The sequence below is a fragment of the Tympanuchus pallidicinctus genome, unplaced genomic scaffold (assembly GCF_026119805.1).
Source record: "Tympanuchus pallidicinctus isolate F22 unplaced genomic scaffold, pur_lepc_1.0 scaffold17, whole genome shotgun sequence".
NCBI classification, from domain to species: domain Eukaryota; kingdom Metazoa; phylum Chordata; class Aves; order Galliformes; family Phasianidae; genus Tympanuchus; species Tympanuchus pallidicinctus.
This window is the reverse complement of record NW_026294690.1, coordinates 509,377-526,793: the sequence shown is the minus strand read 5'-3', so window position 1 is coordinate 526,793 and position 17,417 is coordinate 509,377. Positions and strand designations below refer to the sequence as shown.

The 17,417-nt window shown below is 48.7% G+C and overlaps 2 protein-coding genes across 8 annotated transcripts in view; one reads left to right on the top strand and one right to left on the bottom strand.

Moving 5' to 3' along the window:
- Positions 1–416: 416 nt before the first annotated feature.
- On the bottom strand, positions 417–11,591 carry CUNH3orf18 (chromosome unknown C3orf18 homolog). Of its 3 annotated transcripts, XR_008205630.1 has the most exons (7): positions 11,480–11,591; positions 10,564–10,652; positions 9,081–9,273; positions 7,717–7,742; positions 5,964–6,093; positions 3,204–3,482; positions 417–1,662 (listed from the first exon to the last, which is right to left on the bottom strand). XR_008205630.1 is itself a non-coding variant. In XM_052678562.1 (6 exons), exons 2-6 carry the CDS (start codon positions 10,638–10,640, stop codon positions 3,402–3,404), a joined length of 507 nt encoding a protein of 168 aa, XP_052534522.1. In that variant the 5' UTR covers positions 10,641–10,652; positions 11,480–11,591; the 3' UTR covers positions 417–3,401. The 3 variants fall into 3 exon arrangements, 2 of the variants coding, with proteins under 2 accessions (XP_052534522.1, XP_052534523.1); XM_052678562.1 differs by having other exon boundaries at positions 417–3,482; XM_052678563.1 differs by lacking the exon at positions 11,480–11,591 and having other exon boundaries at positions 417–3,482; positions 9,081–9,484; positions 10,564–10,655.
- Positions 11,592–12,344: 753 nt separating this feature from the next.
- Positions 12,345–17,417, top strand: part of HEMK1 (HemK methyltransferase family member 1) — a 70,820-nt gene continuing 65,747 nt past the window's right edge. For 4 of the 5 annotated variants that reach the window (XR_008205625.1, XR_008205627.1, XR_008205626.1 and 1 more), the window contains exons 1-3: positions 12,345–12,992; positions 13,455–13,546; positions 14,292–14,385. Coding sequence is in view for 2 of the 5 variants with exons in the window: in XM_052678543.1 (XP_052534503.1) it covers positions 12,738–12,992; positions 13,455–13,546; positions 14,292–14,385 (441 nt within the window). In the remaining 3 variants the exon portion in view is untranslated. The remainder of the gene's footprint in view (positions 12,993–13,454; positions 13,547–14,291; positions 14,386–17,417) is intronic. The other variant, XM_052678541.1, reaches the window with a different exon arrangement.

The window sequence follows — 17,417 nt, the reverse complement described above, 5'->3', positions numbered from 1 at the left end:
GCCACGCTTGTTTCTGTATCTGAACCAGATTGCCAAGCACTATAAAACATGACAGTTACTCAGAGCACCCACAGACCTATAAGAAAACAATAACCAGCACGAATGATGCAAGGAAAACTGCCCTGCCTAAACCCAAGTGTTGTGCCTACTGTATATCTTCCCGCGCCTTGTGAATGGCTTGATCAGGATACAGGATAATTCTGCTTCATCCATGCACTTAGAATTCCCTACAGCTTTTGTCTATGCCACTCAGAGGTGGCTGACTGCAGAGCTTGCCATCTGAAGCCTTCCATGTTTCCTTCAGACTTTGAAAGAAGAAGGGAATTCACTCTGTACAAATTTACCAACAGGTACTGAGGATACACTCCAGTTTTCCCCAGAAAATGTAAGCAGGGAAAAAAGAAAATCACACGACATTTCATGTAAATTCTTTCATTATATTTCAATGCTTAAAACACAGAATACTTGAATTCAATTACATCATAATGCTTCTGCTAGGTTGCACATACACTTCCAAGAACTGTGAGCGAAGGTGCTACTGAACTAAAAGAATACTCCAGTACAAGCCCAGCAAATATCCATAATATTCTTCTAGTCTTATTTTCCATACTTCTTTAACCCAAGGGCAGTTGTCACAGGACAAAACCTACTGCAGCAGGAAGAAGAGTTGAAGAGAATTCCCCTGCAGGAGTGTTTGTTATACAAGCTTTATCTCGGCACTGATGCAGAATGAGGTGTGTGGTTTTGTACTGCAGCTGGCAGATGCACTGCTCAGCACTGCGCAGTGGTCTGAGGAAACAGCCCAGCTTAGGTTGCCCTTTCCAGAGTGTATAACGACAACACCAACACAAGTTTCCATCCCAGAATTAGAGGGATCGAATGCTGGCAGGTTGGGATAGCCATGCACCAATGCCACCAGTCATGTCCCTGCCCTGCTGCAAAGCACAGGAGGGTGACAGGCAATGAGTGCCTGCTGCTGAAGGGAGGAATGTGAAGTCTCTGCAGCTGGCTGTTCTCAGTGAGCACTTGGAGGCGATAAAGAAACGGAAGCTAGGGCTGGGGGAACGGGTCTGCTTTTTTAGCTGCTCACACAAGCATAACCTCTGGGAAGGCCCAAAAACAGTGGCCTCCAAATTGAGATTACATGGAGTATTTGTACTCACATTCTCCTTCCAACAACCTCCCTAGAGTGCCAACACCAGCAGCCTGGGAATGTCTCTTGCCATACCTTACCAGGCCTTGAGGACAGGCCATTTTCTACAGGTACTGACACTTTTATACTTCCCTTTCATAGCTCCCTGGTTTTTAAAAGAGAGAGAGACTGAAAAATTAAAGCAACTTAGTCCCGCAAAAATGTCAGAAGGGAAGCTGGGTCAATGAAGAAGGCAGGGCTAGTGAGCTGTTCGCTGCGGGGGTCAGTGGCATGTGTCCAGAAAAGGGTTCAAAAGAAGAAAAATCACAGTGGGGAGCAAAATACAGCACTTAGGAGAACAAAACTAGCTTGGAGGCCCAAACTTGCAACAAAGCATTTTACCTGAATTGCCACTAGTGAAACACCTCCTTACGAAAAGCTCACCTTTAGATCTGCATTCAAATTTTGGCTGGCCCTGATTCCCTTTTAACTCGTGCTGTGGATGGAATAGGATCTGACAAAAGCAGGTGCTGCAAAAAACAAACAAACAAACAAACAAACAAAAAACAAAACCAAACAAAAATATCAGTAGTGATCAGTACATAGCTGGGCACTGATGCTTGTGTGCAGGCTGTGCGTGCAGAGCACCATGAACACAGCAGTGAGACAGTCTGATTTGTGCATTCACCTCCAGGGACATCAAGCCACCACCCATCTAGGAGTGAGAGACAATCTCTGCAGATTACCAAAAAGGAGCACTCCTCCCCCCTGGTCACTGATGGCCAAACAGGGTGGACAGAAGCACATACCTTTTTTTTAATCTCCTCTGCAGCTACAAGGCTGGGGAACAGGACAGGGAGGACATGGCTTCTACCCAATGCCATGGCCATATTGGACCCTCCATAGTCCTTTCTGCCATGCTCTGTGTTTGCACTGTGAGAGCACAGCCTGGATCCTGCTGCCATTCCCTAGTCTCTGTGCTGGCCAGTAGCACCCTGGGCTGGTGGTCACCAAAAAGGCTGCAGAGAACAGCGCTCATCCTGCACGCCAAGATGGCCAGAGACCCCTATTGCACTCCTTCCCAGAGCCCTGATGGAATAATGGCTGAGAGGTGTTTCAGGCTTACTGGAGAACTACTGGCTTACCTGTCAAGACCCACCTTCTGCATTAGCAAGTAACCGCAAGCAGAGGTTAACACAAAACTTTGTTTCCTTCAGCAGGAAGAAGGCTCTGCAGGTCAATCAGGTAAGGAAGTAACCAGATGTTCAGCCACCTCTGGGCAGACACTGTAATGTAGAGCTAAGACCTGATTTTCTTCATTCAAAAGAAAAAAGTTTAAGGTTTAATATTCTCTCTGCTTGATAAAACTTCCCTGAGCTGAAGCAGGCAGGACACACAGTACCACAGCCCCACTTCTGCTTGACTCCTCTCTCTGGCTCAGGCACCACCATTCCTAGGTCAGCAGCAGGGAGTCATGTAGCCAGACATGGCAGCCCTGCCTCCAGCTGTGTGTTTTCTCCTTCTACACGGCAGCCTTAATTTGGGATATTCAGCCACTTCCTCAGCTAGGGTGTTACCAGCCAGATGTTCACCATTTCACATTTTAGAACTAGCAAATTCCCCATGCTGCAGTGCCAGCCCAGGCACACATTTGTCAGCATCACACAAGCCACAAGGGAAAAAGCCCATGGTTTGTGTTTTCCCCTGTGCCTCCATGGTATGTGCCTCCAATTTACCATTCAGCTAGAACCATCAGTTTCCCCAGCTGAAGGAGGAGGCTTTGCCACCAGCCACCCTTCCAGGGTCTGCCAATGCTGCGGTCGCTGCACAGAGGCTCATTCACTGTTCTCGTTGGGATCTGGTGGCACAAACCCAACAGGTAAGCTGTCTGGAACATGCATCTCTCCTCTTTCCCTGATCCAGAGAGCACACAGATGTGCTTGGATAGTTAATCTACAACAGAGTGAGCGCTATTTCTAAGCACACAGCTTGGTAGGTGGTGTCAGTCAGCACCAGCCCAGAACCTGGAGCAGCATGGCAGCTCAGGACCTTGTAGTAGTAGTGGACACACCTAAAACTGCTACTGCCATTGTAAAGGGTTTCCTTCCCAAAGCGGTGACTGTTTCCAGCACGTGAGCCCATCTGTAACGCAACCCAGCAGCGTGACCAGTTGGGCTCCATGACTCAGCCACACTCGTGAGAAGTCGCTGGTTTGGTGGCTCCATCCTTCCCAATCTCGGCACAATCCCAGAGCAGGGGCAGGTACTGTTCATGCATTGATGGCATTGGCAACGTCTGTGAACACAAGACGGCTGGGTCTTTGGAGGGCTCCTTGGCTCGTCAGCAGAACCTGCATTGAAGCAGTGAAAGATGAGACCCAGCAAGTCCGCCTTACTTTGGTGCACGGCCCAGGGCACAGGCTGCGCAGCACTGTAACTAGATTCAGCCCCTTACTAAGGACAGCAAAGCTGGTAACAAAGCTGGGAGGCATGTTCTGTGAGGACACCTGGGCTGTCCAGCCTGGAGAAAAGGTAGCCTCACTGCTCTCTGCAGCTCTCCAAGGAGGGAAAGCAGAGGGAGGTGTCACACAATGGTTCTTGGAGCCAATGGTAGGAGGGGCATGGCACAGAGCTGTGCCATGGGAGGGTCTGATGGGGCAGCAGGGAAAATTTCTTTGCTGAGTTAAACACTGGAACAGCCTTCCAAGAGAGGATTGGTGCCCCACGGCCTGTCATTATTCAAGAGGCATTTGGACAATGCAGTATGTTAATGTATGTTAACTCGTGATTAGCCCTGAAGTGGTCAGGCAGTTGGACTTGATGACCTTTGTTCCAACTGAACTATTCTGTTCTATTACTCTCTTTTTTATTCTTCTCTACTCTTAAGGTGGGGCTGATACATTAACATGGCATAACAAGGCTATAAGAAAAATACAATAAGCCAGAGAACAAATCAACACATCCATGCCAATTTAAAATGCTCACATCATGGATTACTGAGTGTAGGTTTTCTAGGACTGCAAAGACTTGCCATGTATGTTTCACCATCTATATGTGCAAGAGCAGCATGCAAAGAGTTGAAATCTCAAGAAGATCTGGAAACATGCCAAAAACTGAACCTTGGCTGCTGTTTTAGACTGCTTCTCTCACTATAGTACGCCATTAAACTAGTGTGCTTTCCCAGCAGAAGTATCTGTACATTAGCAAGCTCCAGAGAGAACATACGTATTCTGCTGGCCAAGCACTACATAGGGAGGATACACTCTTCTTGTTCTAAGTTCAACTCTCGCCTTGTCATTTCCCCTCTTTACTACCTGAAGGGAAATCCTCTGTGTGCTCTGACAGAGGAACCTGATGTTTCCCCTGTACATACTGCTCATAGGACAGGATCCTTTGCTTTCATACATCTGTATTCCTCTGCTTTCCTAAAATGGCATATGGAATATGTTGTTTATCTTCCATGTTCTAATACATCTACAGCATGTTCTTTGGCAGGTTGGGAAGCATCCCTCAAAGTGAATAATTTTATAATTACAATTGTATTTATTTTCTTTTTTCTTCCCTTCTGCCCACACCAAGCTTGCTACAGGTTACCTGAAAGTGTCAAGTATGTGAAAACTGAGGCATGTTGGGAAGAATTCCTGCTCCTGGAACTGGAAAAGCAAGGGAAGAAGTGAGCAACATGGAACATCTGGAGAGGAATTCAAAAAAGGAGACATGTCTACTCTAAGGGGAGGCTGCACCACTTGCCAGAAGACGTACCTGTTCCAACTATCCCTGCTGGCTCTGTCTTTGAGAAAGGCTTTTTGTGTGTGATAGCAGTGACAAAAGAAACAGAGAACACTATGAAACTAACTGCAAACAATGGTGAGAGCTCTCTATCCAGCAAGGCTGGCCTGGAAGTCCTGCCAAGATCAGATGTGCCATGCCATAACAACATGAGGCTTTCTGACAGCCTTCCTCAGGACCTGTGGTTAACTGTTACAACTACTTGCTTTACATTCACAACACCTTGTTCTACACTTGTAGCCTTCAGCAAAGCAGATATACCTTAAAACTGGGTGGAAATGTCTTATTCTCAGGGCTGGCACCAGGAAATGTCTTATTTTCAGGGCTGGCACCAGAGAGCCTCAGTACTTTGTGAGCAGTGGAGCCTCCTCTCCTCTCCCATTCATCCTATTTGCCCTAGGTGGTAAACTGCTGTAAACTCAAAGTCAACTGAAGAAATTGCATTGTTCTCTCTTCTAGCTGAGTTGTGCCTGCACTTACCCTTCCCAGGCTTGTTGTCCTAGTTGCCTGACTCTTCAAACCATCCTAAACTCTAAAATTCTCAAGGCCCCCATCTCCAGAACTGGGTGAGGTGAAGGGAGCCCTCTTGAGGTCTCACATGATTTCCTTACAGTACAATTTCACAGAAACTCCTCATCTGTATGAGAACTATTGAGTCACGCATTGAGCACGTGGGGAAAGGACTGAGTCAGCTCTGGGAGCACAGGTGAAGGCAGTTCAGCTGCGTGACAGGAAGGGGTGGAGCCTGGCTGCACCTCTCTTAGATCTCATTTGAGGGCTGACTGTCACTGGAGGAGGATTTCTTTTTAGAGATTCTTCCTTGGTGAAGCTTTCTCCTGTGAACCTGGAATTTTCTGATAGGGGTAAGCAATCTTCTTCCGTTTCTCTATAGCACCTTTCTATTGTGCTAGTCCTTTTGTCATCACACTTTTGTTGTAACAGCTTTCCCAGTGTACTGATCTATCCAATTGCTACATCATCAACAGCAGGGCAGGAGCCAATGGCTGCAATAACATCCTGGCCATTACTATCTTGCTGCTTACCTTGCTCTGTGATGCCTGGGAAGATGCTGCATCTCGCCCATGTTCAAGGAGCTCCTGCTCCAGTTCATCCTGTTCTTCAGTGGGATCAAAGTTGTACATTGGCATGAGCTGGTGTCGTAGCTTCTCCAACCTGCCGTGGAAGGGAAAGCAAAGACTTGGTTGAAAAACTCAATAGACAGAAGGACAGATGCTCAGGCTGTCTTCTCTGCTCCACTACTGAGGCATTTTGCAAGCTGTTTTTCCTTCTGCATGGGGATTCAGCTCTTGTTGCTGCTTGGTAGATAGCAGTTACGTCCCCATCCTATGGGAAGGAGGATAAGAACCTGCTATACAGCAGGAAGGAGTGGAAGATGCCTAGAGAACAGCTCCAGGGATCAACTGCCTTCACTAATCTATGTTGGCAGGCATTACGCACAGAGGAGTCAAACAGGGACTGGATTTTAAGTTCCTGCAGACCTTAAAAGCTCAGGACAAGCCTTATGTATTGGGAAAAACAAGAGGGTGGAATGTAATGGCTGTGCATTTTGCAACTCCTCTCCCTGTCTCTCTGCCTGTGACATCCAGCCCTGTCAAATCACACTATGCCTGCCAGAAGGGGTCTGGTTTTAGCTCCAGCAACTTGAGAGCAGTACTTCAACTATGGACTTGAAGTATATATATATATGTGTATATATATATATATATATATATATATATATATATATAATTAAAAATAATAACAATAATAAATAGAAATGCAATAAATAGGAAAGAGAGACTGATGCCTGCAGACTGTTCTTAATCTTATTGCTTCAAGTGACAGATACAACAAATTGCCCCAGAGGGTCTCCCTAAATACTGGGCAGGTGAGTGATGGAGTATGGATGGGTGGACATATTCCTGTGAAAACACTTAAGCTGTATCTGAGCATTTTGAGGTTAGGGGAGGGAAATATCCAAGCTGTTACCGGCAGTGTCACCACAATTATCTATTTTGGAAAGTGTTAGGATGACACACTCCCGCTGTGCCAACACAGCCATTATCTCCAGCAGCTATGTTTACAGGCCAAGCATCAGCTCCTCCTGGAGCAGTACCCAGATCTGGGCTTGAAAATTTTGTAACAGGCAGCAATACTTCTTGAAGGTCTGCGGCCCTGCCTTAAGGAATTAGGCAGGGAAGAGGTACCATATGTAAAGGTTGTGTACCACTGTCTTTGCTGTCAAAGATGAAAGAATCAAGAAACATCTTCCTGCATGTTGCTCTCCTCTCTATTTTCCGCCAAGAGCTTAAGGAAATTAATACACTAAGTCTTGGACTAGGAAGCTGCGTTTCTGCACTATGCTGCTGGCATTGCTGTGACTGAGGCTAAAGAGGCTTTCAGCCTTGCAAGGTCAGCATCATTAACTCAGGCTGTTGGAAAGCACAGATCATGGAATGAGACCCACACTTCTCACAACAGAGTTTCCAGCTTTATCCACTCATAATCCTTTCCTCTCTTTTAATGCATCTAACATAAGAAGCATAAAGAATTTGCAGGCTCCCTAACCTCCTCTTGCTCAACCACGTTTTTCCTTCTCAAAGCTCCACAGAAGCCTTTGAAGCTCTGCTGCTAAAGGTGGGCCAACACCAGGAGTGCGGAGCCTCTGCCCTGTGTTGTTTACAGTCAGATGCTGGATTGTTCCCTTGAACTCTCCTCATCTTCCCCTCCAATTCCTAGCCCTACCTGGATTTTGAAACACTGATTTCCTTACAGCTAACAAGAGATGTTACTTACCTCTTTCTCTTCCTGATATACAGAACCTGAAGGAGAAAGAAAATCATCATTACAAACAGCAGCATGGGGAACAACTGGGAAGAAGAATTTTGGGTAGAGAGCACCCAGAGGAGGTATAGCAAGTCTGATGTCATTGTGCACCAAAGCAGAGGAAAGCAAAAAGTGACAGAAGTGACAACTGGAACTGATGTTCTGTACACATCAGTGTAAGCTTAACAGTGCATCAAGGCTGACACTAGTGCTTGAGTGGCCTGCTATTAGGTGTGTTAGTAGTAGTCAGAATGTTAGGTGTGTTTTAAGTGTAGCTCAGCAGATTTCTAGTGGTTGGAGGCCATATGTTGCAGTTTTAGAACGGCTGAAGAACCTTCTCTTTGTAGTATTCTCCTGAAGATTTCCTACAGCATAGAAGCAGTTACCCCCTCCCCAGTACAAAGGGAAGAAGGAAAGAGGGCATGCTCAGTGACTTGCCTCGTGTCAGCCAGTAAGAGTGGCTGTCCTGGGAGGAAAGTGAGGCTTTTGGCCTCCAGAGCCTTGTTCCGAGAACTACGAACGCTGGCTGTTGCTCTCGGGAACTTATGACCATTTCCAGGACAGTGTTTCCAGGTTCTCTTTAGGGGCTTTTGGAGAAACTCCTCCTTGGGTCTGCAATGAAATTTTGCAGTAGTCCCTTTCCATAGGCTCCTCTGCTGCTTGTGTTAGCGAAGCCCTTCCTCACACGAGGAACGCGAGCTTGCTGCTACCTTCATTCTCTGTTGGTAGGTAAATGATCCAGTTATATATTGAAAGAACTGCAGTGCTTGCATTGTCTGTCAGACTCAGAACTATAGCTGTTGATTAATGGCAGGGTTAGTTACATGCAGCAAATCCTTGAGGACTCTGCTGATACCCGAGCAAAGAGAACCTCAAAAATGCAGTCTAGAATGAGTCTAGCAAAAACGGATTCAGTCTGCATCAGTTCAAAAAGACATGCCCACAGAGGAGATTAACAGGGTCCCGGCCTGCTTTAAAAGTTAAGCTGGATGAACTTTCCTATGGGACGCTGGTGTTGACAAGGTTTAAATCAATGCAGCTGTTCCAGTTAACAAGTCAAAACAGACTGACTTGTCAGTCTGCCATTGCTTATTTCAATTGAACTTCCTGTCGCTATTAAAAATAAATACTAATGTTATTTATGGTTTCCTCTAGACCTGCTGAGCAGCCTGCTCTGCCTAGACCCCAGGGAGACAGAAGAAATACTGGAGCACCAGTCCTACCAGCTCTAGGTATGCCTTTAATATAATATAGAAGTTAATTCAAATCAGCCCTAGAACTCCGTTGCCACCCTTCACCCGCAGCAGATAGAAATACTTAGTAGTGTCTCTTACCATAGCTACAGCCAACCCAATCACAGTAATGATCCCAAAGGACAGCAGCACGGCGCTCATGCTGGGTCCGCTGCTGGCCACATCTGGGATTTTGGTGCTGTTGAAGCTAGTAGTCTCAGGGCTCACTGTAGCTGTTTCTGGTACAGTTGCATCCAGAGTTGTTCCTGCGTCTGGTTTGGCTGTTGTGCTGCTGCTGTGGTATAAGTCACGTGCAGAAGGTGAGCTGGAATTCATCCTGCCAGCTCTTAGCGTCTTTTACCAAGCTGCTGTGCCCTCCACTCAAGAGACAGGTGCCAGCTACAGCACCAGAGAGTTTCCCCTCGTTTCAAGGACCCTCACATGTGATCTACCTCACAGCCTCATCAATGATGGCTTTTCTGTGTAGGAGCCACACAAGTTTCTTCCTAGGAAAGAATGAGAACAGATGCACAGTGCAAAGCTCTTAGAGATGGCAGAACCTTTTCCACAGCTTAACTAGTATAGTTTTCGAGAGCAGCTCACAGATGCCCACTCAATTTTTTTTTAAGTGCATTTTTCAGAGGCACTGAGAGCCCCCAACGTCCTGCGTGGTTCAGTCACCACTTAACTGAGCTGAGGCCAGTCACCACTTGCTACTTCAGCTTGGCCTCCCTGCAGCAATTGGCAGAGCTGTGTAGTGTCTCAGAACCCCTCTGTCTTCAGTCTGCTACAGGATGAGCTAGGCAGCCTTCATCCATACAACAATAACAGGACCTCTCTTCTTTTCCTCTTTTGCTTTCAACTTACAGAAAGTTTCAGAGATCTCATCCATCAAAATGGCACTCAGCTCTGACACATCTGTATTTTGGACCCAGTAAAAATCACCCTGAAGTATCACAGAATGGCCAGGGTTAGAAGGGACATCAAGGATCTCCAACCCCCCTGCCATACTCAGGGCCACCAACCTCCACATTTAATACTAAACCATGTTGCCCAGGGCCCCATCCAACCTGACCTTGAACACCTCTAAGGATGCGGAAACCGCAGCCTCTCTGGGCAGCTGTTCCAGCACCTCACCACTAGAAGTAGAACTTCCCTGCTGTGGTGGTGGTGGCTGGTGATTAATAAGTCACTGCACTATGTACCTCTCCATTGTCCCTCAGCCCATGCACTCTGCAGAGGCAGCTTCTTTAAAGCAGTGGGTTGCACCGGTCCCCATCTGCTACTAAAGATGGTATTTCTACAGTCTCCCATGAAAGCACCCACACAGGCTTACTCATGCACCGCTAATTATTGGTATTAATTTTAAAACTGATCCCATTTTGGATTGGAGTTGTGCAATTTGACAGATATATTCATACTGAAAACATGAAAGGCTTTAATTGTTTCATGTTTCTATTGTGCAAATGATCAGGAGTTGCAAAACACCATGGGATGATCCTACAGGAAGTATTTGCACAACTTCGTTTGTAAGTTCTCTGTATGTGACATCAGGCCCACAATTACTTTAGTGAAACACAGCTACCTCTGGAGCAGAGCGGTGCAGATCTCAAGAACTACCACAGCAGACTTCTGATCATTTTTCTGTAGTTCAGCAGACATTACATCTCCAAACTGGAATGCAAAGGGACATGGGTTAATGAGCTCTGAATAGAAAAAGATGTGCCCGCAAAGATAAATGAGCTGTTGTTCAGCTCCACTGTTCTATTCTGGGCAAGGTTATTGCACACTTCTTATTACTGTGATACCTCTCTGCCGTCCACGGCTGCATTAAGCAGCACGATTAACATCTGTCACTACCAACCGAAGCAGAGTCATCGTGCAAGGCAAGCAGCAGCGGGGCCGGGCGGGGTCCGCCAGCAGCACGAGCGGGCGGTCAGCTCATACGGCGCTCGTCCCGGGCGCGCAGGTCTCTCCCACACAACTTTGTGAAGGAGGTGGTGAGAGACGCCGAACCGCCACGAGTTTCTAAATCAGCGTGAAGGCAGACGGCACTTGTGCTCCGGTCACGCTTAACAGCGTGGCGAGAGGCGGCTCACCGCGCCGATCGGAAGGCGTCCCTCACCGACCGAGCGGCCCAGGAAGGGGCGCCCCGCGCTGCCGGCACTGCGGCACGGGCTGCACCGGGAGGGCTCCGCACAGGGCAGCGCGGCGCCGGGCCGCGGGGCGACGGAAGCAGAACGCTTCTCCGGTTGCGCTCCGCCCCTCACGGCGCCGCGGGGGCGCAAAGCGCGAGGCCTCCGCCGCCCTCTCGGCAGCACCGCGGAGCCGAGTCCGGCCGGCCCCGCCTCCCAGAGCCCGGCCGCCGCCCGCGGGACGGCCGCTCGTCACGGGCCGGGCGAAGACGGATCCGCCCCAAGGTTCGCGCCGCGGCCCGGCCCGCCGCCCTCGCGCCCTTCCCCGGAGGCGGCCGCGCTGCCCGCGCCGGGGCCGCCACTTACGCAGCGCTGCACGCTGAAGCGGCTCCCCCGAGCGCAGCCGGCGGTGAGGCCGCGCCCTCGACCGCAGGGCCGCGCTGCCCGCAGGGGGGCGGGCCGGCCCCTCGGCGCTCGCCGCCGCCTCGCGGCCGGTAGCCCCGCCCCTCCGCCCAGCGCCCCCGAGCGATTGGCCGACGGGCGCAGGTCGCGAGTCGCGGTTGGTCGGCGCTGCCGTCGCTCGCGCGCGCGGCGACGAAGCGGTTCTCTCCCGCGCCGCCCTCGCTGAGGTGAGGGAGCGTGTTGTGGGCGCGCCACCCCCGCTGAGGTGGCGTGGCCGGGGGCGCTGCGTGTGCTGGGTGGCTGAGGCAGAGTCGCCGAGCTGAAGCGAGCTGAGTGAGGTAGGGCTGCTGCCGCCCGCGGCAGCTCGCTAAGGGCAGGACCTGTGCCGGGCCTCGGGTCGGTCAGCCCGCAGAGCGGCTGTGGGAGGCTCGTCCTGCGCCCTGGCCGCAGCAGTGCAGTTAATTCCTTCGTCCTTCTTCCTGTGGCGGTGTTCCGGGCCTCGGGCCTGACTCTTTCTTCGGTTGCTCCGTGCTGCAGCGTTGCCCGCTGGGAGCCGACCCGGCCCCGCGTATTCCGAGTTTCTCTTCCTCTGCTTTCGCGCTGTGAGCTGTTGTGGTTCCCCCTTGTCTGCAGCCTGGCGATGGGACAACGCGGCAGGCTGCTGACCTACGTAATTAGCCTTTGCGAGCGTACCTGCTAGCCTGAGACTTGGGAGTTTGGAGGAGGAGGAACCAGAAGGGAGTGAAGGGCTTTGTGCAGCGATCCGGCCCGCGATGCTGGAGCAGTCTGTCAGTGGCTTGCGGCAAGCGGCAGGGCTGTGCCTGCAGGCCCGCTCCCTTCTGCTCAGCCACGAGCACCGGGTGATCTCAGCGTTGCCCGTGGAGCTTGGTTAATCCTTTGTTACTCTTAAGGGTGTGAGTAGCTGGTTTGTACCCGTGGGTGTTGGTCGAGCAGCAGTCTGCATTCCATTCAGAAGGGAACTTGCAGTCTTTGGCTTCTGGGCATTCAGGTTGTACTTCTGTCTCTTCTTTCTAGGCCAGCAGAGCTGCAAGCCTGGTGACCTTTTTCTTCTGCCCTGAAGAGCATCTGCTAATTGTGATCAGGTGGTGCTTAGCCCAAGTGGCTTGTGGCTGCATTGAGTGTTGTGTGAGTCTCTTCATGGATTAGATCAGCTGACAGAAACAAGGAGCCCACGTGGAATCCAGGAGGTGACTTTGCAACAATGAGATGCGTCAGCCCCTCACTTTTCAGGAGGTTCTGGGGACTTTTGCCTCAGTATGTGTCAGCGGGACCTAGTCAAAGTCCTAACCTCAGTTCCAAACAGTCGTCTTTGAGACAGAGCTGCAGTGTAAGACCTGGGCTGCTGACTGCCCCTGATGTGGTCAGCTACTGGCAAAAGGTGTTTGAGAAGAACGGGATCCCTGAAGCACGAGAATCCAGTGAATATATCGTGTCATTTGTCTTGGGAGCAAAAACAGTTAAGTCATGGAAAAGGAGTAAGATCTGCGTGTGCCCCTTGCTTTATGTTTTTTGGACTAATCCCCTTACACTTCTTTTTATCTCACTTACAGGAGTCAGAACAGCTTTTCCCTCCCTCAGAGGGCAGAGAGCGTGGGATATAATTTATTAATGCAAGTAAAGTTCTTGGGATCTCCTATGTGCTCTCTTTGCAGGGACTGAAATGTTACCCATGACATATACACCAGCATAACGGCCTGACTTGTTTGGTGGAGTGATTCTTTATCTTATCTACACTTTAACTACCTAAACTGCAGCCATACAGGTTTCTTGTTGAACAGGCAGATAGATTCTCCTTGTCGTTTGGGGTTTCAAAGAGTGCCCTCTGTATGTGTTTGTTGTTCTGCTGGCTCTGCCTGCAGGGTGCAGACAACACGCAAGTTGCACAAGTGGACAGGTTTTAAAGTGATGTTGTCTTCAGTTTCAGAGCTTGGACTCCGAAAAACTCCGCTCTCCGCTTACAGCAGTGCAGCAGGAGCAGATCCAGCAACTGAGCTGCAAGCGACTGGAAAGGTGGGAGAATCATCTTACTGTCATTCTTGGGAGAGTTTTCTCTAAAAGAGGGGAAAAAAGGGGTGGGAAAGAAGGGGGTGGGGTGGTTCTTTGATTAAATGGAGTTTTCTGTATTTTAATCTGTTGCCTCTTTTCTTTCAGCTTACATTTTACCACAAAAAATCTGATTTTATCTTCTTTACTCCCTTCCACCAGATGTATGTAGTTATTGATGAATTTTCCACCTCACTTGAGCTTTTCATTTTCAAGCCAGGTCTGTCCCTGCTTTCTCAGTCTCTTCTTGTATGTCAGGTCCTCCAATCCCTTAGTCATCTTAATGGCCCTGTGTTGGATTTGCTCCAGTACATCCATGCCTTTTCTGTAGTTAGGAGCTCAGCACTGGACACAGAGGACTCTGGTCAGGAGCGACTTCACCTTAGTAAATCCATTCTGTTCTTAACATGTTTGGAAATTATTTCCAGGATTATTTGCTCCCTCAGTTTTTTAGGATTGAAGTGAGTTGACTGGCCCTTAGTTTCCCCAGTCCAGTGCTTGTCAAGACACTGTTTTGTGGAAGTGGAACTACCAGACCTTTCAAGGAGCTTGCCCATGCGTGTTGCACATGCAGTTGAGAGCCTCAGTGGCATCTAGATGTCCACCATCAAAGGGCTTGTGTGGTTAGCAATGAAGTAAGCATGGTAGTGAGAGCTTTTTATGTTACAAAGTGTAATCCTCGAGTGTTTTCATTTGTTTTTGCCTGACACAGAATGCCAGTGCAATATGTGCTTGGTGAGTGGGACTTTCAGGACCTGAATCTGAAGATGAGACCTCCAGTATTTATTCCTCGTCCTGAAACAGAGGTATGAAAGTAGGAAACATGGAAGGGTTTTGAATCTACACACTGCATTGATATGAATGTGCTTGGTGGGATTATAGTGATGAAAAGGTCGGATGGTTTCTAAAATAGGGCATCCTAAGCTTGTGACCTGGAACTGGAGCTGGTGAACTTTCACCTTCTGGCTCAGAGAAAGAGATTTTGCAAGCTAGTATGTTCTTTGATTGCACAGAGATCCACCTTCATTGAGGCTTGCTTTTCTTATTTCTGCTGTGGTAGAGACTCCTTGAATATTGTGCCCCTTTACTTTTGTATTGGAACTACTCAGAGTTGTCCAGTGTAGTAGAAAGCTACTACTGGAAAAAAGGTGGTGGACTCCATTGGGCTTCTTTGTCCGCATGCAGATTAAGACAGTGCAGGCTGGTAGAAATGGCACCTACTAATCACCTGCTGGCTCCACAGTGATTTCTGGGCAAGTACTGGAAATTGAACTGTTGTTTCCTTTCCTAGGCTGACCCATAGGTAGGTTCTGACCTGGGCTTGAATTAAATGTGATTGTGAATTGTAAAAGTGGAAGCAATAGCCATATACATTCAAATTGAAACTTTATTTTGCCTAGTGTGCTAGGAAAAAGCTCAGGAGTTATATAGTGGTGCTTTCTCTAATAGTATTCTAGCTTTCAGCTTATGGGCACCCTAGTAAGCAAATCTTTGTTTACTGCTCTTTAAGAGTTGCTTTTCTCTGCTGTTTTTGTTTTTCTTCTGATAATTGGTTTTCTTTTTTGCAGTGAATGTTAACTTTTGGAGATGGAATGATTACCATAGCCTGTCCAATTAGAATTCCGATAGACAAATGATCAGAGAAATGGCTCCTGTGCTAGTAGCCCTTCGCTGTATAAAGAATGCTGTTTTGAATGCATTAAGCACAGCATGGCCAGCTGGTAAAAGGTCATTCTCCCACTGTATTTAGCACTTTGTTGGTGCTACCTCACCTTGAGTACTCAGTGCAGTTCTGGACTCCACAGTTTTAAAAGGACAGTAAGGTCCTTGAATGCAGCCAGAAGAGGTAATGGCTCCCTGAGGAGGGAAAGCAGAGGGAGGTGCCAGGTTCCAGGGAGCTGATGGCAGGATGGGAACAGCATGGAGATGGGCTAGGGGAAGCTGAGACTGGGAATTAGGGAAAATTTCCTTTCTGTGAAGGTTGTAAGGTAAGGTGGCAATGCTCTCAGTAATGTGCTTTTAACTTATGTTATCCTTGCAGTGGTCAGTTCTGTGCTGATGAAGTCTGGAGACAACTGCTCAAGAAATGGTTTTGCTAGTTGGAGCCTGATGATAGTTAGCATTGTTCTTGTTGATGGTATTTCTGCAGTGGTTGATTCAAGAGAGTATTTTCAGCCTCTGACTGCCACTAATTCCTGAATGCAATATGAGCACTAAACCCAAAGAGAACTTTCTGCAAATCAAACCATCTGTTGTCAGGCTTCCTCTGGTACTGTGCTCTCATTCCATGCAGTGCCAGGCTTCAAACAAAGGCCTATTGTGTACTGTGGAAACCAGGGCTGCTAATGCCTGTGAATGTTGCTAATGGTGCCCACATGTGGGATTTTGGTAGGAGCATCTCTGCTGAAAGGCAGTGTCCTGTCAAAATGCAGCACTCTATAACATCTTGTGTTTTAAACCCCTTCGTGTACCCTGGGGCCAAAAGTCCAGCATTAAGCAGCTTAACCCAAACCTTGTGTTTGTGGGAAAACTTTATTTGATGTGTCAGATACTTAACATGGAGGTACATTTTTAGTACATTTGTTTTGAAAGACCAGAAGCTCACGATAGCTCAGGAATGAAGCTCCATTGGCAATTGAATTTATGAAGTAGTTCTGCCTCAGCAAGCAGCATCAGCAGACAATAATCTGGAAATGGAAGGTGAACAAATGTGGCCTTTCTTGTAGGGAGCAGTGAATGGCTGCACATTCAGGAGGAAATGAACAGTGCAGCAAGAGAGAAGGGATGGAAAAAAGAATCCAGGTGGAAGAAGAGCTCAAAAGGAGCAAAACAGATAAAAGGGCTGGGAAGGGCTGGAACAAGCAGGCCTGCAGTCTGGGCCTGTGGATCCTGGCTTGCAGAATGGCTATGGGTCCTGAGTCTGTTGGCTTCTCTTCTACTTCTCGTCTTCCTCCTGGACAACATGCTCGATCACATAAAGAATGAGCATGTGATCCGAGACAGCCAGCACGGCTTCATCAAAGGAAGGTCATGCCTGACTAATCTTGTGGCCTTCTATGATGGAGTGATGGCATTGGTGGACGAAGGGAAGGCGACCGATGTCATTTACCTGGACCTGAGCAAGGCCTTTGACATGGTCCTCCACCACATCCTCATCTCCAAATTGGAGGGAAGTGGATTTGATGGGTGGATGACCTGATGGATAAGCAATTGGTTGAAAGGCCGCAGACAGAGGGTGGTCAATGGCTCTATGTCCAGGTGGAGGCCGGTAACAAGTGGTGTCCCCCAAGGGTCTGTCTTGGGACCGGTGCTCTTTAACATCTTTATTAATGACATCGATGAGGGAATTGAGTGCACCCTCAGCAAGTTTGCTGACGACACCAAGCTGAGTGGTGCGGTTGATACGGTGGAAGGAAGGGATGCCATTCAGAGGGACCTCGACAGGCTGGAGGGCTGGGCTCGGGTGAACCTAATGAGGTTCAACACGGCAAAGTGCAAGGTTTTGCATTTGGGCCGGAAGAACCCCAGGCACCCGTACAGGCTGGGAGGAGTGGTCCTTGAGAGCAGCTCGGCAGAGAAGGACCTGGGGGTCCTGATGGACGAGAGACTGAACATGAGCCAGCAGTGCGCTCTGGCAGCTCGAAAGGCAAATGGGATCCTGGGCTCCATCAGGAGAGGGGTGGTCAGCAGGGACAGGGAGGTGATTGTCCCTCTCTACTCGGCTCTTGTGAGGCCCCACCTGGAGTACTGTGTCCAGGTGTGGAGCCCTCAGTACAAGAAAGACAGAGAGATCTTGGAAAGGGTCCAGAGGAGAGCGACTAAGATGATCAGGGGGCTG

Excerpts from the sequence above, each read along its gene's own strand:
- CUNH3orf18 (XM_052678562.1), bottom strand. The coding sequence starts at position 10,640 with ATGTCTGCTGAACTACAGAAAAATGATCAGAAGTCTGCTGTGGTAGTT. Across the intron at positions 9,274-10,563 it reads TGCACCGCTCTGCTCCAGAG|CAGCAGCACAACAGCCAAAC; the intron begins GTAGCTGTGTTT and ends CTTATACCACAG. Across the intron at positions 3,483-5,963 it reads CCCAGGCATCACAGAGCAAG|GTTCTGCTGACGAGCCAAGG; the intron begins GTAAGCAGCAAG and ends GCTTCAATGCAG.